Below are 20,046 nucleotides of genomic sequence, written 5' to 3'. Positions count from 1 at the left end.
GGGGCAACGTTCTGTGTTTTCCAGAACGGGGCAACGTTCTGTGTGCCATTTTAAAGCATATAGCGTAACTATGTTACCTTCAGTTGCTATAAAAATGCTATACATATCAAATATGACAGGAACAAAAATACACCCATTTATCCATCTTCACCAGGCCTGTGCTAAAGAGAAAAGAAAGAGAAATCTTTTAGCACCTCAAAAGTTGTGAATAAAGAGACAGAGTCTGGACCAAGCAAAATAAAAAAGAAGGAAGTGAGATCATGATTATTTACATTTGGGCTTTTCATAGCTAATGCAGGTGAGACATCTATGAATGGAACTGTAAGCACAGAAACAGCAAAATGTTTGCATGAAATAATACCAATGAAGTGGTTTGGGGTGACGCTTTTACCTTCTCACATATCTGTTGTTATTCTTAACATCATTAATATTTATTTAATAATCACTTTCTTTAATATAACCAGGATAACAGACATTTGAACAAAATGGTAAAGAGCATTATTTTTTCGCTCCATTTAAATATTCTCAATACAATAGTTGCAGAATAAATCATTGGACTTTATGTTTGTTGCCGGTGAGGAACAGGACTGTGTTCCTGTGCTGCAGAGATCCTTCCTTTGAACGAGAAAAGCAACAAGTGCAGGAATATTTACAGGAATATCTTTAGGAAGCTGCTGCAGATCTTTTTCTTCTGCTTGGCTGCTTTCCACACAAGCCCCCGACATGAAGATCAAGTCTTTATTGGTGTTATTGTCTTATCAAATGTACACTTACATTCATACATCATGCTGCTTCGGTAACCGTATGTCATTACTATGTTTTTGCTAAAGGACATTCGTGTTTTCCTGTCGGATTGTTTGCAATTTCTCTGCTAGAGGGGACACAATATGGCTACAGGGCTGAACAGATAAAGCAGTCTTCTGTGCGCTTATACACATTTGCATGCAATATCACGACATTGCACTTAATAAACACGTGTTTTGTTATACATTGCACAGGAGTAAGAACATTCAGGCGCCTTAGGTTTGCATACTGCAATACGATACAACCCTTTTTTAACGTCTTGTGGGAAAGAGCACATAGCTTATTTCTGCATTAACAGTCAGCACGTCTTAAACAGTGTAAGTATTTGACATGGTATGATTATTACATCCTTAGAATGTTTCCCACCATCACTAATGATTTTATAACAGTGCTGCAGCCCGTGGAGCTGTTCTCGGAGGCACGTTCAAGCCAAACCTCAAGGTGTGGAGGGTACTACAGTTGATGTGACAGAAAAAAAAAACATTCTTCCATGACTTTTCATGCCTCGGAGCAGGCACATCAGCTTCGCTTTAGTGCAGTCTTTCAGTGCATCACTTGTTTGTTTCAAAGCTTTGATACTCCAGAGGAAGTACTGAAGTACGATTTCTGCATTCAGGGAGGCCTTCTGTATTCAGGTGAAGTACTTGCAGCCAGTAGAATCAATGAGGCAGGACTCGGTGCATTTAAGCTGCCCAAAGGACCTGCAGAAGCATAGAGAGTGGTTAAAAATGAATGAAATGTGCCGTTTGCTAACATGAATATGAAAGCGGGGCTAGCTTAAAGAAGTCGGGGAGTCCCGATAAAAATGCATGAAAATATGTCTACCTCTGCAGCTCAGTTTAAAAAAAAATAATAATAATTTAACAATATTTCACGTTTACAAAATGTTGCACTTTACAATCAGTGATGTATTAAAATATTTCAACTCTCTCACAATCCTCAAATTTTTCTTGGGTCCTCATTTTGTAGTTATCTCTTGACTTGGCTCTATATGTAGCTTCATTCGTCTTCCCATTAGCTTAAACAGACTGAGAGGTCCATGCTAAGAAAAATCAGCCCCACAGCATTATGCTGCCACTACCTTTTTTTTGATTCACGCCACAATTGTGCACCACTTTGTGTTGGACTATGTCAGAAAACTCCAATAAAATACATCGGAGTTTGTGATCGTACCGTGGCACGACTGGAAAGAAAATTCAAGGTGTATGAATTGTTTAGAGAGGTACCATATTTAAAAACAGCTTCCTTTTATTGAATTATCTTAAAATCTGTAATGAAAGTTGCTGTAATAAAAAAAAAAAAATTAAAAAAATCCAGTAAAACACTTTTGTGCATGCTCTAAGAATCAGTTAGCGTACCCGGGAAGATAGGATTTGCAGGTCTGGTAACCAAAATCTTTCCCATCGCACTCTTCTATACCCTCATGTCGGTATCCATCTCCACAGTAGGCCCACTTACAGTCTGCAGGGGGTGCGGGATAAGAGAAAATGTGAGAACGCAACGGAGCGGGAGAAAGAAGACGTTACTAATTTCTTTGGCACAGCGACCCGTGTTCGGTGATGCCAGCAAAGCATTTTCCTGCTAATTTAATTGGATAGAGGCAGAGCGTAGTGAGAGGCTGGCAGGGAGAGGGAAGGGTGAGGGATTAATAAAAGATCAAGGAAAGTCTTTTAGACTGTGCCACATGAGCACAGGATCCAGTGGCATGCTGTGGCTTTGCTCTGCAGCATACTTTTATTTTTCCTGTGGCAAAAATCTAGACTTGTTTATAGTAAACCTGGTGCATAATTAACTGAAATGAAACTGAGGATACAGTCTGTGCGTTTTACTTACTGAGACAAGCGTCTGTGACGATCTGGTTTCCGTCGTCGCACTCTTCCCCGTGCTGGATCTGCACCTTCCCGTCCCCACACACACCTACTCTGTCTGGGACGGTCTCCGTGGACTGGAATGGCTGAAAGGGCTGCAGGGACAGAAAATATGAACGGCAACCAGGTGTTGCTATGCAGACTAGAAGAATGCTTACACAAGATCATTTTAGAGACTAAGCATATTCTGCTTTCAAGCTGAATGTTCGAATGCACGGTGCTTTTCAGATATATTACCACTGTCCACATTGCATTTGATTGAGATTTCATGTGCTAGACCACAAGGGGTCTGCAGCCTTTACAGTCCAAAGAGCCATTTTTACCCTCAGCATGCCATGGAATCAAAGTAAAACAGTAAAACTGTTATATGTGTCACCATGGCCCAGTCAAAGTTCAGCATTCATATCCAATCTGTGCTGTTCTGCGTTATTCCCTTCTTTTTTTTTTTTTGCAAGACAAGTACACCTTTGACTCTAATTACCTGTATGGGGCTCCAGCCGTCTTTATCCTTATAGTAAAGCATCCGCTTATCTTTCCTTAGTACGATGGCGTTTTCAACATGAAGGCGGCCCATCTCCTCCTCGCTGTTCACCACAAATATCTGCATAAAGAACCGGAGAACACTCACAAACTTAATGGCCACACTGATGACACGATTTCAGTTTGCACCGTCATCACCCAGAGTCTCACAGCAGTGAGTTTGTTGACGCCTCGTCGCGTCGTGTAGTAGTTTCCAAAGGGGGCATTATTTGATCCAATTACAGTATCGCAGTCACAGTGACCTGGTGGTCCAGGGAGGCCCTTCTCTCCTTTCTCCCCCACCAAGTAGAGACCTGCAAAAAGGGTGCATGGATAATGAATACAGGGGTCAAAATAATATATAAAGGTGAAAACAGGTGTGTGTTGTGTGTGTGTGTGAGAGGTGGTCACAGTACCTGATGCTGGAGGCCCAGGTGGGCCAGGAAGGCCATTGGGACCTGCAGGTCCTGGGGGTCCCATGACACCTGGGGCCCCTGAATGTCCTTTGACACCCTGTTGCACAAACAACAGCAGGCCAAATGTAAACACAAACGCAGAGAACTGTCACTTTTATCATGTACAATTTTAGTCACACAAACAGTACAGGATTTCTTTACCTGTTTGCCTCTTTTCCCTGGTCTCCCAGTTGGTCCTCTCTTCCCAGAAACACCCGGCTCTCCCTTTGGGCCCGCCTCACCCTGAGAGAAGAGCATAGGTCAGGTTTCCGACTAATTTTTAATGTGAAAATTCCTGACAGTTTATCCAATACCTTCTGCCCGAGCATCCCAGGCAAACCAATTGAACCCTGGACAGAAAAGAATAGGCAAAAAAAGAAAAAAAAACAACAACATATGGTTAAACTAATGTAGTGATAAAAAATAAGTATTACTACAGCAATTTAAATCAACTGTCGTGCATCAGACTTTCTTTACTTGGAACTTTTAGCTAATTGGAGAAGATGCTTATATTGTCGATCTTTAGGTCCACTGGAACGCAGTATGAGCAGATTATCATAGAACCAAACAGAAGAACTAAATGCAAAGACACAACAGTTCCCAGGCGACTTCAGGACCTGCAGTGTAAACAAACAGACCTTGTCCCCTTTTGGTCCTGCAGAGCCGCGGTCGCCTCGGTCGCCCTTGTCGAAAACAAAAGATTGAAATGTGTCAAAATTCAATTAAAAACAGAAAGCAGCAAGCATTTGCTGGAACTTTTTCCATCAGCGGGTCAGTCGTTGATATTATTCTGTTACATAAATGTAACTAGGTAGGCTGTAAATTACTCCACTGTCAGGAGGATCACCCCTCCCCCCCCAATTTGGTGAGACATTATTGGTTGTTTTCACATTTCCAACTTCTTTTGGGAACAGTTACGGTTTGGTAGGAAGAATGTCTGTCTCTAAGCTCACCTTGTCACCTTTGTAACCAGGTAAACCCTGGAAAGACAAGCAGAGAATGTTAAGGTTGACCTTGAATCTACCTGGCTGTTTTCATGATGGAAACATTTCTCTGACCTTTGTTCCCGGCGGACCTCGCAGCCCTGGTAAACCCATGAGTCCCGGGTCTCCCTTTTCTCCCTTATAACCAATAAAATAAATCAATCATTCCCAATATGCAGATGTCTATGAGACATATTTCTCCAGTGTGCCATTGTAGATAGGTGTACCACAGTACATAGTGATATATTTGTAACTTATGGCACTTACTTTGGGTCCTTGTGGACCAGGAAATCCTGGAAATCCTGGTGTTCCTGGAGGACCGGGAGCACCAGGACGGCCCTGCAGGAAAAAAAAAACAAGTGCCTATTAGAAATACTGATGCATATATATATTTTTTTTTCATTATTTCTTGTCATATTATAACCAAAAACAACATCTCTACCATGATACACTGTGGCAGAATCATGCAGCATGCTTTTCTGCAGCAAAAACAAAGACGTTGGCCAGAACTGGGGAGAAGATAGGGTGGAGCTAGATGCGGGAAAATCTGGAAGAAATCTGTTCAGACTTGTATTTAGAAAACAAAACAAAACAAAACAAAAAAAAAAAACATGCATTATTTTCCCTCCCTTACACAGCAACCTCGCAAAGGCCTACCAAAAAAAATAATAAAAAATAAAAATCTGAATACATCACAGTTTGTGGTTGGAACATAACAAAACGGAGTATTGGAGATAAAAAAAAAAAGCTTACATCTTCCCATGTATATTTTACAGGGGAAGAGTGCAGTCTTCACGCTATACTCGACTAAATCTGAAGCAGAGACATATGAAGAAAGAAAGGCAGGATGCAAAACCTTAATGAGGAACAGAAATAAAGCCCTAATTAGTCCCACTCTGCAGCTCTCCGCTACCTAAATGAAGAGACGCATCCTCACATCTTGTTTACACCTGAACTGCATTCCAGAGCCGCAGCCCCGCGCTTTCGTTCGGCGGGCTGTGTGTAAGGCTGCGGCGTCTAGAGGCACGGTGGACCTGCTGTGTGATTTATCATGGAAAGCAAAAGCACTTAGGAAGATTAAAACGCACAAGCAGAGTGCTGGCAGAGGGGCTTGATCAGCAGGACTTGGGTTCAGTCGTGGAGGTGAATGGGACCAAGCCAAGGAGAGCCGGAGAGTAAGGGAAAATGAGCAGGGTACTGAAGGATGCCCCAGGAGATCAAGCTTCAAAGCTGAGACTAATGTTGCGTGACCCATTTAGTAATGGGAGGAGAATTCCGGGGATATTGATAAACAAATCGGATTATAGAGAGGGAATGCTTGGAGGAGGATAGAGAGGGGTATGAAGGAATGCGTGCAAGAGAGAAGCTGCTCACCCTTGCCCCCGGACGTCCAATTTCTCCCTGGAGGACGACAAATGGAAGAAGAAGAAGAAGAAGAAGAAGAAGAGATGTCATTAGAGCGCAGGTGAACGCAAGGACAAATTCCTTCGGCGGAAAACTGAATTAGAGGCATAATTCTCAAGGAGAACACACACCTTTCTCCCTTTTGGTCCCCTTATACCAGGCAATCCAATTTCACCCTGAAAAATGACATACAACATTTTTATCCAGCTTGTGTGACCTATACTGAGGACAATACATTTGCAGCGTGATCAATAGTAACAAGGTTATCGAAATTCCCGTCTATGCTTGCTTAACAATATTTCCATCTACTGCCTTAAATGTCCGTAGCTATCCAATGCAACATGATTTAATCAAAAGCTAATGCACAGGGCCCGGCAAAGCCATTTTACACCCTTTGACCCTTTCTATATTTTGCCCCAAAAAAAGCATCCCATCAACATGATGCCGACAGCACTATGTTTCTGATACCACAAATTATGAATGCAGGAAATTACAGTTCAGAAGTTATACAGTTAGTAGACAGAATACACTTAAGGATAACATTGTGGAGAAGCTAAGGGTAGGGCTAAGTTTCAACCTTTATCCCAAGAACTGGATCGGCACAGCTGCAAACCAACAAAGATATGGGCATCCACCTGATCTGGACATGTGGAAGAAAGTGTTGTGGTCACAAGAAACCAAAGTTGAAACTTTTTGCCCTACAAATTAACACCTCTCACTACACCATCCTTGTGGTGACACATGGAGGAACCAGCATCAAGTTGTGGTGATATGTTGTTGTTTTTTTTGTTTTTTTTCCAAAAGTGCACCGATTGCAGTTTTCTGGTCAATCTTTAAAGAGCCTAACCTGCCTATTCTGATTTAGACTGATACTGATACTGATTTTTTTTTTTTTTTTTTTGTAAATGACTGACACTGTCAGGTGTTATAAGGTTACAATACACCTTTAATGTCCCAGTCTTATTTTACTAAAAAATACTGAACAATGCACATGGCACAAACTTTTTACCTGCGCATGAGGTAGTGCTCTCAAACATAAATGAAATGTTTACATGTGACCCGGTGGGCGGGTCTGTCAACTTAGCCCTCTCTTAAGGCAGAGACTTCCAGATCTTTTGTGGAGATCAGTGCAAGATCCATGGATAAGATCACTTTGATATTTGAGAATCGGCTGACCACCAAAAGCTAAAGAATTCAGGGCTGATCAATCAGTGAACCCCTAGTATCTTCAGAAATACATTGAAGTTTGTGGCTACATTGGAAAGAGTTCAAAAGACACAAATATGTTTTCAAAGCACTGTAAATGTAATATGTTGACGTGAGTCCTTACCTGGGGTCCTGGAGGTCCTGGGGGTCCTGGTGAACACTCTGGGGTTACATGTGTATTATCCGGCCCTTCACCTCCGAAAATGGTTGGTTCCAATAAGCTCAGTGCGTCCTTCATTTCACCAATCGTGTTAGCACATAAATAAAAACAACAGCTCCTCAATGAGTGGCCATCAGAGGGAATGGAAGCACAGGACGGAGAGAGGGTGCGGTACACAAACTTACAGGTGTGCCCCTTTTCCAAAGCCGAGGAGGAGGAGGGAAGAGCGGCGGTGGAGGAGGCGACATGAGACAACAGGGGTCAAACCTCAACGCCTCATCCAGGAACCTGAGGGCTGGGAGGACGCCCCTCTGCATCGCTGCGGCGAAACACTCATGTTACACGGTCTACCGTTACATCACATCTGGGCCTGTTTCCGTTCTGCAGCACAGGCTCATAGCTTGATACCTTACCTGAGTGAGGCGACAAGATGCCGTCCAGGTAGGAGTGATGGGATAAGGCCCAAGCGGGACACAGAAGAATGGGAAGGGACAATGCAATTTTCATCAGCTCCATGCTGCCTGTTTGCCGTCCCTGAAATGAACACAACACAAGCTCTCCTAAGCACACGCGCTAATCCTGCAGTCCCCTGGCAGCTGTCACTTTTCCTTTTTCCTCCCTTCAGAGTCCCCAGCCCCACCCAACCTAACCCACCCTCTGTGGGCTGTCAGTGCTGCTCTATAAACTTGTTGAAGCCCCTCACTGCAGCAGATGCAGCCACCGCTGTAATTCCAGCCGTGCACATACGCCCTCTGTGCCAGAATTAGACTAGAGAAGGAAGAGGGGGTGTATCACTAGCATACAGTACAGACACATAAGTCATGCAACTGTAGTAAGACTGTAATGGGTCCATTCAAACACAGTTTGTTAGAGTGAACACTTATTTCAGCACTGTTGATCAGTGCAGGGATGTTATTAATCGGGATGATCCCCCAGTTTAATGTTGCCCTGCTTTGTATAAGCGATACAAAGCAGGTCTCGGTTCATCTAATGTAGATGAACCAACATTAGAAAAGTGGCATCAACAGGCTCTCTCCTACCTTGCACTTGAATCTGATTGTGTGGCACCTGCAGACACGCTGTCTGACGCTCCTCTCGCCTAGAAGAAATGAAGCGCGCTGGGCAGAGGAGGCTTCGCTGACATTCACCGTGCAAAAATTTGCAACCCTGATCAATCGGATCCTACTTATCGACCTCCTCCTTCCATCTGCCGGTGAATAACACAATTTTTAAAGGAATGCAGTTTTTTTAAGCCCCTCTTCATCCTCCTCCTCCTCCTCCTCTTCCTCCTTCTGGCACTGAAATGCCCAGCAGAAAGCACAGAGCAACGGTGCCTCAGTCCCGCCGGATCGACTGGATCTGATGTATCTGTTGTGCCATCCGGATCGACTTCAGATTCGCCAGGACGGATCTGACACTTCTAAGGAGCGTCTGCACGCTGGTCTGGCGCGATTTGTTGCGCTTTAACGGCCTCTTATTAGAATAATGGCGCCCTCTGCTGGGTATTTTAGAGTAAGACATAAAATCTATATTTACATGCAACGCTTCAAACACGAGGAGCAAACTCCTACTGAGGGCCAAAATGGACCAAATAAATAAATAAATAAATATTTCAGTTTCTCCTAAGGTAGATATGAAACAAAAACACTTGCAGATCACAAATTATGATTTTGAATATTGCATGTTAAAAACATACATATTCATTTCATAAGACTCCACAGTGGTGAATGTGTGCCTTGTTCAGCCTTGTTTGTCACAGTTATAGCTGTTTTAAACATTTTAGATACATGCACATTTAGGCGGGACATTTTCCGACCTATTCAGAGCAACACACGCGTCTCACTCCAATAGCATGTTCATGTATGGTGGAGGTTCCAGAAGCTGAGGAGACAGGACCTCTTTTAGGATTGGGAAGTGTTGGATCTTGAGTTTTTTCCAATGCATTTGACCAACAATGGCGATTAATGCAAAACATGTGCTATGCGTTTTGAAATATATAAGAGAAAAACATTGTTTAAAAATGGTTGAAAGCAATGTACTCGCTGTTGATGCCATCTCCATTTTCTCCATACTCCTGTTTGAGTCCCTCATTAGAAATCCTTGTTTCCCTACAAGGTGTCTGGGACATAAGACTTTTCCTCAGTTTTTTTGTGATTTGTTTTGTTTGGGGTAAATTCTTGTCAACTGTCAACTTTATTATATTAATGCAATAATTGTGTTGCTTGTGGTTTTGTTAAAACAATTACTTGTTGACAGAGTTACATTCCTCGATAAAGAAATGTACTCATGCTGAAAATTGGGTATTTCTATCGTTCTCCTACTGTATCTGCAATAAAATCATTTATTTGAGAGTTTTCCACAAAAAAACCCTGAAAGGTATGTTGAGGAGAAATAGAAAAAAATGATATAGCTGATTATGTTAAATCTGAAGAAAATCAGAATGTAATTGCAATTATCACCTCTTTACAAGGTTATTTCTGCGACCTGCTAAATTACATATAAAAATGTGCCTACGCAACACATTCGGTTGAGCTTCCTGTCCTCAAAACAATGACTGTGTGAAAAAGACAAAGTTTTTGTCTACAAAAACACAAGCCTGTATGACACTATAGCCTCAAACATCAACTAACAATAAAACCAACCTTTTCCATTGATGCAACGTGAAAAAGGATCACAGTGTGAAACATGTAGGTCAAAAAATAAAGTTAGGCAAAAAATGCAAAATAAGAGCATAGCATAAAAATGCAGCTCTTGTGCGTGTGGCAGTAAAACTTTTGCTTTCTGGAATAGTTGCAAACTGCAGGCGGTGTGACTCACGGCCATTAAAAACAGGCAGTTCCACGAAACTGCTAACAGCATGGTGAGTCAGCGGTTTTTAAAAGTTTTGACACCCAACTTTTCAAGAGCAGGTCACGGACAAAACATGTAACTATTGTTCATAGGCAAAACGTTTATTTCGTCAAGGCGAACACTGCACTTGTACGGGTCATCAGCGTATTAGGCTGTCGCATCCTTCAAGTAGGCGATAAGGTCTTCTCTCTCCTTTTTCTTTTTGATGCCATTGAAGATCATCTTCGTACCTGGAATGTATTTCTTTGGGTTTTCGAGGTAGATGTTCAGCGTTTCCTCGCCCCATATGACACCTGTATGAAAAGTGTACATTTGAAATGCTTATCGCCATCACAGGAACCTTTAATAAAGGTGGCCTCATAAAAAAAAACAAAAAAAAAACTGTCTGCCGCCTTAGATGTGTGGTGACAGTTGTAAGGTTTTTATGTCCTGCTGTCGGAGCGTAGCTCAGAGTCAGAAATGAAAAGTATCGCAAACCCCGGCCGGCCTGTCCAGACCTGCTGTTCTCACTGCCATGTCAAGAAAACAAGCTTCCTTTCCTCACAACAACCAAAAAACCCTCCTCTTGGCTGAGATGAACAAAAAGTCGTGTGACGTAAAGTTATACTATAGTAAATCATTAGATCATTGCAAAGAACAGGCCACAGACAATGGGCTTTGGTGTATTTAAATATAGATCAAATTTTAGATCAGTAATCTTGTAGTGCTCATCTCTATAACTGTGCCAACGCACTAATGATATATTGCATCACTTTAAATATCAAACTGACTCTCAGTTTTGATTGAACCACACTGTAATAAAACTCTTCAAATTCTTTTATGGCTTTATGGTTTTGATATGCCATTGCGAGATTGTCAGTAAAATCCCCTTAAAAAAAAAACAAAAAAACAACAAAAAAAAACACAATCTTTTGGATATCCTTTAAAGCTGCTAGCCAGACACCTCCGTCTTGCTCAGTTTTTCTGTTTGTTTGGTAGTTTTATTGTAATCCGTTTATCATCGAGATTAAACGAGCCCTCCCACAACAAAGCTCCCCTGCACACATTGCCCCAGAAAAAGAAAAGTTGTTCAGGTAAGCTGACTGCAATCACAGACACAATGCGGTGTCAATTTTCGGGGAAGGTTATAAAAGTAGAATACTGACGTAATTCATTTCAAGGGAGACGACTAAGGTGAAGGGAGTCCAAACAGACCAAAAAACTAATGAAAATAATGGAAATACAATAAGATTTGTACCAGAAAGTTGAAATTGTGATCATTATCACTGTCTGCTTCAGCATCACTTCCGCTTCTGGTCTTATCAACCAAATTACACACAAAGCAGAATTAGATGGGGTTTTTCCCCCCTTTAGTGTCCTTTTTAAAAACTCTGCTTGTGAATTTCTGATTTGGAAATCCACGTTTCATTACCCGGTGGTGTTATTATCAACGTTCCCTTGTTAGCAGAAAAAGGAAAAATGATATTTTATATATATATCTTTGTTCCTTTGTCATCCAACTTTGAACAAACAACCTGATTGGTTTCTAATACTTCTAAAACGTGCACCTTTATCAATGTTGGCCTGAGTGTAGGTGAACCCAGGAGCCTGCCCCGTCTTCCGTCCAAACATCCCCCCGAGATTTGGTCCCTGCATGTGGCGGCCTCCTTTTTCCACAGTGTGACACTGGGAGCATTTCTGCATAAACACCTTCTTCCCTTTCTCGACGTCCCCCATGGTCAGCAGGCTGGACGGGGAGGAAATGACAGCAGGAGACACAATCAGCCACACTGCCGCAAAGGCATGCCTTGAGGCGGGAGGAAAAACACAATTTTCACGAAACGTTTGGACACACCAAGACTTCTTTTAGTCTCTCTAAGAATGTTGTCAAACCTACAGCAGGCTGATATGTCGAGGTGATGAGCAAAAGCTGCTAACCTTGAAATATCTTGAATATAAAAACATGCCTTATAGAGCTACTGTGAGGGAAATCCTTACCTTCAGATGGGATTGTTTCCCTAAAGCTTCAGGCAAGAGTTGGCGCCTTCTGTCTCAAACTCACGCTCCTTCAGAGTTCAGCGTTTCCTCGTATTTGAACCTCAAAGCATCTGAATGAAAATGTTAAAGAGGGAAAGGGAGGGGGCTTAAATTTGCTTTAAAAGAGCTGTAGCTCACGCCCACTTAAAACAGCAGGTGTGCAGATAGTGCAATGCATGGCAAGAAAATGCTATGTCATGATTATAAAGCAGTTGTGTGTACTCCTCCTCCTTCCGTCTTTCTCTCCCGTCTCATCTCTGTTTACATCTCATTGTATCCCATCAAAACACCAGAGCAGGACTCTCTTCTGGCGCCTGATCGTCACTTTATCATATGATCATACAATGGAGCCATAACTTAAACCAGCCTCTCCAGTTCTCAAGATCACTCTTTATTTGAGTGAAACGCCTCTCTTAGAACACGACAAGCTGAGCTTTGACTTACTTTTTAATCTGTAAAAAAAAAAAAATTGAGTTGCTGTGTCATTTACTTTTTAGGACAAACTGGGGTCATGGAGCATGACCTCATCAAGTTATTTTGCTGGGTGAAGGCTGTGTGGAACTCAGGTAAGCCGAGTTATCATTGTTCTTGAAGGCTTGACTCTCAGTAACTTTTCCCATGATGTTGATGATGTAAGAAGCAAAAAACATGAATAAAACAGCTTGTACAAAGCAAAAGGTTGTGATATTTAGAAGACAATTGAACTTGCAACTGATTCCAACTAGTTAGCAGATAAGCAAAAATAGATTGTTTTATCAAACTTGAGACTTGTTTCACAATCGGATCGAGGATTGTTGTGTCTCTGTTTGGAATAATTGTTTCAACTCAGCAAGGCGACCCATTAATTTTGCAACAGTAGCATTAAGGAAAGAAGTTTGTCTCCCTCCAGTGGTCAAATATGGTAAAGACTGTACAGTCACATCCTCTGCTTTTCCTCCTTCACAAAACTAGTTGATCGTTGGTTGATCTAATGCTTCACACATTTATTGTGTTCGGTGCAAAAAGTCAAGATTCACCTGGGATCAATTTAGCAGCTCAGGACAGATTTAAGAAGAAAGAAAAGCTTGACATATTACGGCAACTTTTTAAAGCGTTTTGCATGTAAAGACCTATATTACAAATTTATGGCCAAATATTGCAGAGGTTGAGATCATTAAACAGAAAACCATCTTATACATTTTGATGACATAAACAGAAGACAATGTAGGAAAAGGCAAGTAATTGCACATAATCATTTGTATTATTGACCAACGCATTTCAACCTGCTCAAATTAATGATGAACTGTGTGTTGGATGTGCACAGATGACGTTGATTTGAAGACTGAACAAGTACAGTTTTGAACATTTCAAATCTGTTCTGAGAAATTCAACAAAATGACGGAGAAAACTGCAACGTACTTTTCACACTTACGTGTATGTAAATGTCCAGTAACACAAAGAAAGGTCTGTAGCCTTTAACAGTAAAAAACAAGCAAACAAACAACATTCAGCTCATTTTATTAAACACAAACTGAATGTTGATGATGTAAGAGAGAAACCCGTGTTGGCAGGTCAGAGCTTCAGCAAACCTGAAAATGCTAATGTTGAATGTTAGATGGTGTTGGTTTAACAATATTTTCATTCATGTTTGGGATATTAGAGAGAATCTGACCTTTTCCTCTTATGAATATTTCAGTCGTTTAGAAAAGAGCCACCTGAGGGTGCTATTATCCTTTCACACAACAACAAGGAGTTTGATTAAACTGAATTTCCCTCATGTAATGTGAACACAAAAGTGGTTTATCTTTTCAGAATTCGGAGGGCAAATCTGCACCTAAATTCTCCTTGCTCTTAAATTCTGACATGTGGAATCCGCCAGAATTTGCTTCATTCATCCACTATGCTCTCCGTCCAGGTTTTTAATCACCCAGCTGCTCAAAATCAAATTTTTTCTTGCATGAATTTCTCCCACTTCTCCTTATTATTTCAATACAGTGCTTTAACTTCCCATGAAGCAACCAGAACACCTAATATAAAACTCCTGCTAAGGAAAACCAACAACGGGAAAAAAAAAAAGAACAAAAATCCCCTACCTTCCTCGTCTGGTCTGAGGTCTGAGACACAGCAAAAAAAGGAAAATACGAGATCTGACACAAACAATTTTATTTATTGGTTCAGACATTGTAAAACGCCCCTTAAAAAAATTAAACAACGTGACACGACTTGTTACTATTGATCCAGTTGCTGAATTACAAGTACACGCATAACCTGTCAAGATCTGCTCTGGTAAATTGAAAATCAAAACGTTTGTTTGTAAGCTGTTGTTCTTAAAATAGGAGAAAATGAGAACAAGAGTAAAATATCTTCCCCATTCAACCCATTCAAAAACAAAAAGGGGCCAAATACAAATCTAAACCAGAACTGAACAATCAACATCTTCAGCAAGAACAAACAAGATAAATATAATTGAACAAATAAAAGTTCAGCGTAGGTGTTACTGTGTGCATCGAGCGGCTAATTCCACAATGAACAGGCGTAGAAAAATAAGAGAAACGGTACATTTTTGACTCTTTAAAGCTCTTTCAATCCCTCTGTGTGTTGCTGTTTGTGTCAGTATATTAGGAGGTTGCGTCCTTTAAGTAGGCAATAATATCTGCTCTTTCTTTCTTCTTTGTGATCCCACTGAAGATCATCTTGGTACCAGGAATGTACTTCTTTGGATTTTCAAGGTAGACGTTCAGAGTTTCCTCGTCCCAGATGATACCTAAATGGGAAAACAAGACAGAAACAATCAAACACATGCAGTGTGTGTGCACTAATGGACTTCAGAATGTCAGTGGAATGGGTTTATAGAGCACAGAGAGTCAGAGAGGAGCAGCAGTACTGCCAGCTGCATGTTCAGACCTGCTGTCCTACTTTATATGGAGAAAACCAGCTCCTTTTAAGGAGGAGTAAGAGAAACATGGATATTATGTAGAGGGAGAAAGCTACTAGTAGCGTTTTCAGATTGATTGAAAAAGAGAAGAAACATCAGGTAGATTATTGTCAGGAGGTCATCGTATCAGATTTGTTATCTTTGACCTTTGCACTTCTGAAACAAATGTTTTGCCGAAGACTTGCAAACAGTATGCAGATGTAATGAACAACTTTCCACATTAGGTCGCTTGAGATACGGCATTATTTTTCATATTTCTTAAAAAATGATGATGGTTAGCTAATTGATATTTTTCTTGAGATATTTGGCCACTGTAACACATGAATATGTGTCGATGTCAAACCGTTCCGTTGCGGCTTTCGCTTCATGTTCAGAATGAAACATCGCCGCAGTCTCAAGTCAGCCTCAGTCAGGTTATCTTCCGTTATTATCCAGTAATTAGCTCCATGCAACTTTAACCAGCTTCACTGTCCCTGCTGATCAAAGCGGCCCCACAGCATGATACTGTCACTGCCATGTTTCACAAGTGAGACAGAGGTAGGCATTAAGACGTTCTGATCAGATGACCTTCTTCCTGTGTTTGTTTTGTCCTATGCAGGCCTCTTATGACTTTCTTTCAACAATGTTGACCACCTAGCAAATCCTCATACCTACGTTGTGAATCTCGGCAACTCCTCCAGAGCTACCAGGGGCCTGTTGGCTGCTTCTCGGGTTCATATCTCACTCAGCCCATCCACTTAAATGGACCAACACCTGTTGGCGGGTGTCGTGGTGCCATGCTCTTTCTATTTTCAGAAAACAGTTTGTTTTGTCAGATCCTTAAAGCTGACTTTTCTGCTGTATTCCTCGTTTTCTATGGTTCTCTTTGTTCACTAATGCTCTCTGGTAAACCTCTGAGGGCTTCACAGGACAGCTGAGTTTATACTGAGATGAAATTATGCTAAGATGGACTCTGTTTAAGGAAGCTTTTAAAGCAAGATATGGTCTAACTGGATTTCATGTGGAGTTATTAGAGTAAGGGGTCTGAATGCAAAAGTGCACTTTTATAACTTATTTGTTAAAAAATTTTTTGCACAGCACATGTCGGTGCTTCTTTGTGTTGGTCTGTTCTATAAAATCCAAATAAAACAGGTTGAGGCTTGAGGCTGACTACATTTGAATGGCTTTAAGATGCTCAGCCACAAGTAAAGGTTGACCAACTTTGCTTATTTCTCCAAACCCTAACCATTTATTCATGGTCCTCCATTTTGAATTTGATGATAAGGGACTAGCATGCATTCAAATCCCATTTATTGTGTTCACAAGATTTAAACTACAGAGATGACATCCGCTTTAGAGCTGTAGAATACACATACATCTACTTTACAATGTCAATTATTGTGCTCTGTTATCCAGTTACCTGGTTAATTTGTCATTTCTTGAATAGATGTTAATATTCGGAGCATTTTTGTGGTGATTCATACCTTTCTCCATATTGGCCTGAGTGTAGGAGTATCCAGGCGCCTGGCCCGTCTTCCTTCCAAACAGCCCCCAGAGGTTTGGCCCCACCTTATGGCGACCTCCTTCTTCCACAGAGTGACACTGGGAACACTTCTGGTCAAACACCTTCTTACCTTTCTGAACGTCCCCCATCGCCAGCAGCTAGGTATGGGAGGTAAAGACAGGCAGAGACACAATCAGCCACATCACTGCAAAGAAATGTCTGCTGAAGCGAGTGGAAAAATTACCACATAAACAAACTTTTGGGCACCTTAAACTTTATGAGTTTTAGCAAAAATTGTATCCGGACAAGAGAGGCTGAACGAGAGCGTAAAAGCTGCTGAACTGAAAAAGTGAACAGCACAGAGCAAAGGAATAACGAACAGAGGAGGATCAGAAGGGGCAAATCCTACCGTCAGAGTGGAATGTGTTAAATCGCCCTCAGGTAGATGTTGTCACCTTTCTGTCTCAAATTCACACTCCTTCCCTTTTGATTGCTTGCTGACCAGAAATCTTGTTTTGCTATGATTGAACTGTACTTGAACCATAAAGTACATGAAATAAAGTTTCAGAGAGGGGCGTGGTCCGTTGGTGAGGGTTGAATAAGCTCTAATATTTGAGTCACACCCACCTTGAAAGACAGGTGGGGTTGGTTTGCCATGTGTGTCAGTTGCATGTTTGAAATGCTTTGACTCAGTGTTTGTTACACAACAGTTTGAGTCAGATTAAGCTCTGATGACTGGTTACAAAAAATTGAGAACCCAATGAGGAAATTTTGATAATCCTCATAATAAATGGCAGTTTGTAATATGCAGTCAATCATAATAGCTATAAAGCAAATATTGCACAGGAAGGATCTATTATATTCACTTGATATTTCAGTGTGTAATTTCGACAAACTGTTACATTTAAAGAAGTGACACCCTTACACAAACTACCCCGAGCTGTTTATCTGATACACTTATATGGTGGTCTATGAAATACAAACCCTAATAAAGTATTTTAAAGCCAGTGTATTGTGGAAAAAATGTGAAATAACCTGTGGTCCACTATCACAAATACATGTGTATCTTTTATTCTTTCAGATTAATATTGGGTAACTTGCAAAAATCTGAATGATGCAACCTGCCCAAAAAAAAAGAACAAAAAAAATAAAAAATAAAATAAAATCCATACTTCTCATTTCGTATCAGAAAAACAACTGCTTGACTGAAAGGAAATAATTGAGCTTTTTTTCTGAATAATGTTTCCAATTTGTATGTCTTGTAAAACTAAATCTAAGTGTGATAAAGTGTATTATGCAGTTTCTGTTGTTCTCTCGTGTTGTAATAGTGACATGATGATTTTATAACACAGCAGTCAGGGAAGGTTTTCGATTTAAACCTAGAGATTGCACCCTCTAGTGTTCAAATAGTGCAACAACTGCTTCCTCAGCAGCTTGATGGAGCAGGTTCAGTTTTGCTCGTTTTTTAAGGAACCACGTTAAGCTCAAAACGTATCTACTCCCCTCTAAACCCAGTTCAAGAAAATAATTAAAAGTCAAAGGGCTTTATGATGAACTTTATGCTTTCTCTCCAGAATATCCCTAAGAATTTGGGGACTTTTCTACAGAAATGATGACGGGTTAAGATGAATAACACAATAACATTTTGCATTCTCATTGCTTGAAGCTTTATTTTTTACTTTTTGTGTAAACTTCATTCTTCTATAAGATCAGTTTCAGTACAGAGAAGAACATTATTTTCAGAAGACAACATCTACATGGAAATACTCCAGATCTAAGCTTTGTTATAATAACTTGAAGCATCTTTACAATAAAAACACTCAATGAAAGGACCAGAACTTAATAGAAGATCTGGCTATCCTTTGAAGGTCTTTTCGTCCGTGTCTACATCTTCTTCAGAACTGGTTTTGTAGTCAAAATCTTCTGTCCTGTTGGATATTGAGACACTTTAATCATAGCAAAGGAAGCAGAGTTAGTGGTTACGATGAGGGATATTTTAGATTGTGTCATTTCCATACCAGTGCAAGCCAGCGTCCAACAAGTGTTCACTGGCCAGCGTCCTGAGGAGGCTCCAGTAAGGAGCGTCTCTTCCAAATCTCTGAGGCAGCACCGGGCTGGGGGCATCTCGCGCCTCGCGGCACTCTCCACACATCTGGATCAACTCCCAGGACCTCCCGAACCTCTGGGGCATGTTGGGGCTGGAGTTGGGCACCCTCTCGTCGTTGCTGTCCCTGCCGAAGCGCAGCGGCATGTTGGCGTGCATGTGGAGCGGTTTGGCCGTGGGGGGGTACAGCTTGATGATGGTCGGCAGGCTGTTCCTGCTGGTGGCCGGGGTCACGTGCAGCTTGAAGCTCTCCAGATCCAAACTTCTGCGGAGCCCACTCGGTGCCTGGATGTGTTAGGGTTGCATTTAATCAGGTCAAGTGGAATTTCAATGCGGGCCTTTTCGTCTGTGTTCTTCAAGAAGTGACAGTAGCAAAATCAACGTCTACTATTTTTAGTTAAGCTAAAGAGCAAACATTTAATGTTTATTTTTCAAAAGTAAAATGTTTTGGTGTTTTTATTTTTGGTGCTATCTGACCTTGATCAATTAATCGATCAATTAGTCGTTATTTATTAAGCTTTCATTGACACTAAATAACCCAAAGTACACATGTAAATAAACTTAAAATGAATTAGACAAACAGTTATTTTGAAACAGGAAGTGAGAAAGAGCTCCTGAAAATTATTCAAAAACAAGAGTCTTGAGATACAAAATTGACTGATGACGATGATCATTACTCTAAGAGGTGATGTACAGCTGTAACTACGCTATGCTCTGAAAGCAGATATTTATTTTATTGTAATCAAACGGCTCTTTCTGCTTGATTGAAGCAGTTTGTTGTCATTTGAAAATCTGCGCCTTGTACTACATCTTAAGTTTAAGTTTAGCCCTCACAAAGCTGGAGAAAAGGCTTCTTCCACTCATGATGTACAAGATCTAAAATGAAGTTACACAGAGCATCAACTGGACCTCGGTTATCTGGAGACCCAGAATATAAGATGAAGAAAACAAACAAAAAAAACAAAAAAACAAAAAAAGAAACAAGTCATTGGTTGACTGGTTGCTTCTTACCTGCTGGCGCGGCTGTTTCCTCACAGAGTGCCTGTCGTCGACGCTGCTCCGCAGGGTTTCATCGTTGTGGAAGGATTTCCCGAAGACGTGGAAGTCAGACGCCGCCGCCCCTCCGAGACCCCCCATCATCAGGAGCGCTGACAGTATCGCTGCTGTCAACATGCTGAAATCTGTTGTTCCTTTCTGAACTGTGTTTGGACATGTGGCTCATTTCCCGCTGAGTGACCTGCCGCCTGTCATATAAGCCCTGTGAAAACCCCACGTCACAT

General features: G+C 41.2%; 4 protein-coding genes across 8 annotated transcripts; all 4 read right to left on the bottom strand.

Annotated features, from left to right (window-relative positions):
• Positions 1 to 423: 423 nt before the first annotated feature.
• Positions 424 to 8,871, bottom strand: LOC103145305 (acetylcholinesterase collagenic tail peptide). 2 transcript variants are annotated; one of them, XM_016676709.1, is made up of 19 exons: positions 8,586 to 8,871; positions 8,440 to 8,498; positions 7,813 to 7,933; positions 7,585 to 7,718; positions 7,364 to 7,471; positions 6,165 to 6,209; positions 6,004 to 6,030; positions 4,897 to 4,968; positions 4,705 to 4,767; positions 4,600 to 4,626; positions 4,285 to 4,329; positions 3,961 to 3,996; positions 3,809 to 3,889; positions 3,608 to 3,704; positions 3,363 to 3,505; positions 3,154 to 3,273; positions 2,638 to 2,767; positions 2,163 to 2,265; positions 424 to 1,505 (listed from the first exon to the last, which is right to left on the bottom strand). In XM_016676709.1, the coding sequence occupies exons 3-19, from the start codon at positions 7,913 to 7,915 to the stop codon at positions 1,436 to 1,438; spliced, it is 1,404 nt and encodes a 467-aa protein (XP_016532195.1). In that variant the 5' UTR covers positions 7,916 to 7,933; positions 8,440 to 8,498; positions 8,586 to 8,871; the 3' UTR covers positions 424 to 1,435. The 2 variants fall into 2 exon arrangements, with proteins under 2 accessions (XP_016532195.1, XP_007562742.1); XM_007562680.2 differs by having other exon boundaries at positions 8,440 to 8,871.
• Positions 8,872 to 10,329: 1,458 nt separating this feature from the next.
• Positions 10,330 to 12,388, bottom strand: LOC103145277 (cytochrome c-like). The gene is made up of 3 exons (XM_007562645.2): positions 12,227 to 12,388; positions 11,797 to 11,975; positions 10,330 to 10,542 (listed from the first exon to the last, which is right to left on the bottom strand). Exons 2-3 carry the CDS (start codon positions 11,963 to 11,965, stop codon positions 10,397 to 10,399), a joined length of 315 nt encoding a protein of 104 aa, XP_007562707.1. The 5' UTR covers positions 11,966 to 11,975; positions 12,227 to 12,388; the 3' UTR covers positions 10,330 to 10,396.
• A 1,364-nt stretch (positions 12,389 to 13,752) lies between these two features.
• Positions 13,753 to 18,237, bottom strand: LOC103145274 (cytochrome c iso-1/iso-2-like). 4 transcript variants are annotated; one of them, XM_016676679.1, is made up of 3 exons: positions 17,072 to 18,237; positions 16,643 to 16,881; positions 13,753 to 15,008 (listed from the first exon to the last, which is right to left on the bottom strand). In XM_016676679.1, the coding sequence occupies exons 2-3, from the start codon at positions 16,809 to 16,811 to the stop codon at positions 14,863 to 14,865; spliced, it is 315 nt and encodes a 104-aa protein (XP_016532165.1). In that variant the 5' UTR covers positions 16,812 to 16,881; positions 17,072 to 18,237; the 3' UTR covers positions 13,753 to 14,862. The 4 variants fall into 4 exon arrangements, with proteins under 4 accessions (XP_016532165.1, XP_016532166.1, XP_007562704.1 ...); XM_016676680.1 differs by having other exon boundaries at positions 16,643 to 16,840; XM_007562642.2 differs by having other exon boundaries at positions 16,643 to 16,820.
• Positions 18,238 to 18,312: 75 nt separating this feature from the next.
• Positions 18,313 to 20,009, bottom strand: npvf (neuropeptide VF precursor). Its single transcript, XM_007562644.2, has 3 exons — positions 19,778 to 20,009; positions 18,681 to 19,051; positions 18,313 to 18,590 (listed from the first exon to the last, which is right to left on the bottom strand). The coding sequence occupies exons 1-3, from the start codon at positions 19,937 to 19,939 to the stop codon at positions 18,518 to 18,520; spliced, it is 606 nt and encodes a 201-aa protein (XP_007562706.1). The 5' UTR covers positions 19,940 to 20,009; the 3' UTR covers positions 18,313 to 18,517.
• Positions 20,010 to 20,046: the final 37 nt, after the last annotated feature.

This window comes from Poecilia formosa, unplaced genomic scaffold, assembly GCF_000485575.1.
Source record: "Poecilia formosa unplaced genomic scaffold, Poecilia_formosa-5.1.2 Scaffold139, whole genome shotgun sequence".
Taxonomy (NCBI): domain Eukaryota; kingdom Metazoa; phylum Chordata; class Actinopteri; order Cyprinodontiformes; family Poeciliidae; genus Poecilia; species Poecilia formosa.
This window is presented reverse-complemented; position numbering and strand designations above follow the sequence as displayed.

Coding starts and splice junctions, on each gene's coding strand:
- LOC103145305 (XM_007562680.2), bottom strand. CDS start 7,915: ATGGAGCTGATGAAAATTGCATTGTCCCTTCCCATTCTTCTGTGTCCC. Junction 7,472..7,584: donor TTTGGAAAAGGGGCACACCT/GTAAGTTTGTGT, acceptor GGTGAAATGAAG/GACGCACTGAGCTTATTGGA. Junction 4,768..4,896: donor CTGGTCCACAAGGACCCAAA/GTAAGTGCCATA, acceptor ATTGGTTATAAG/GGAGAAAAGGGAGACCCGGG.
- LOC103145277 (XM_007562645.2), bottom strand. CDS start 11,965: ATGGGGGACGTCGAGAAAGGGAAGAAGGTGTTTATGCAGAAATGCTCC. Junction 10,543..11,796: donor TCAGGCCAACATTGATAAAG/GTGCACGTTTTA, acceptor CTTTTCATACAG/GTGTCATATGGGGCGAGGAA.
- LOC103145274 (XM_016676679.1), bottom strand. CDS start 16,811: ATGGGGGACGTTCAGAAAGGTAAGAAGGTGTTTGACCAGAAGTGTTCC. Junction 15,009..16,642: donor TCAGGCCAATATGGAGAAAG/GTATGAATCACC, acceptor TTTCCCATTTAG/GTATCATCTGGGACGAGGAA.
- npvf (XM_007562644.2), bottom strand. CDS start 19,939: ATGTTGACAGCAGCGATACTGTCAGCGCTCCTGATGATGGGGGGTCTC. Junction 19,052..19,777: donor GGAAACAGCCGCGCCAGCAG/GTAAGAAGCAAC, acceptor TAACACATCCAG/GCACCGAGTGGGCTCCGCAG. Junction 18,591..18,680: donor TTGGACGCTGGCTTGCACTG/GTATGGAAATGA, acceptor AATATCCAACAG/GACAGAAGATTTTGACTACA.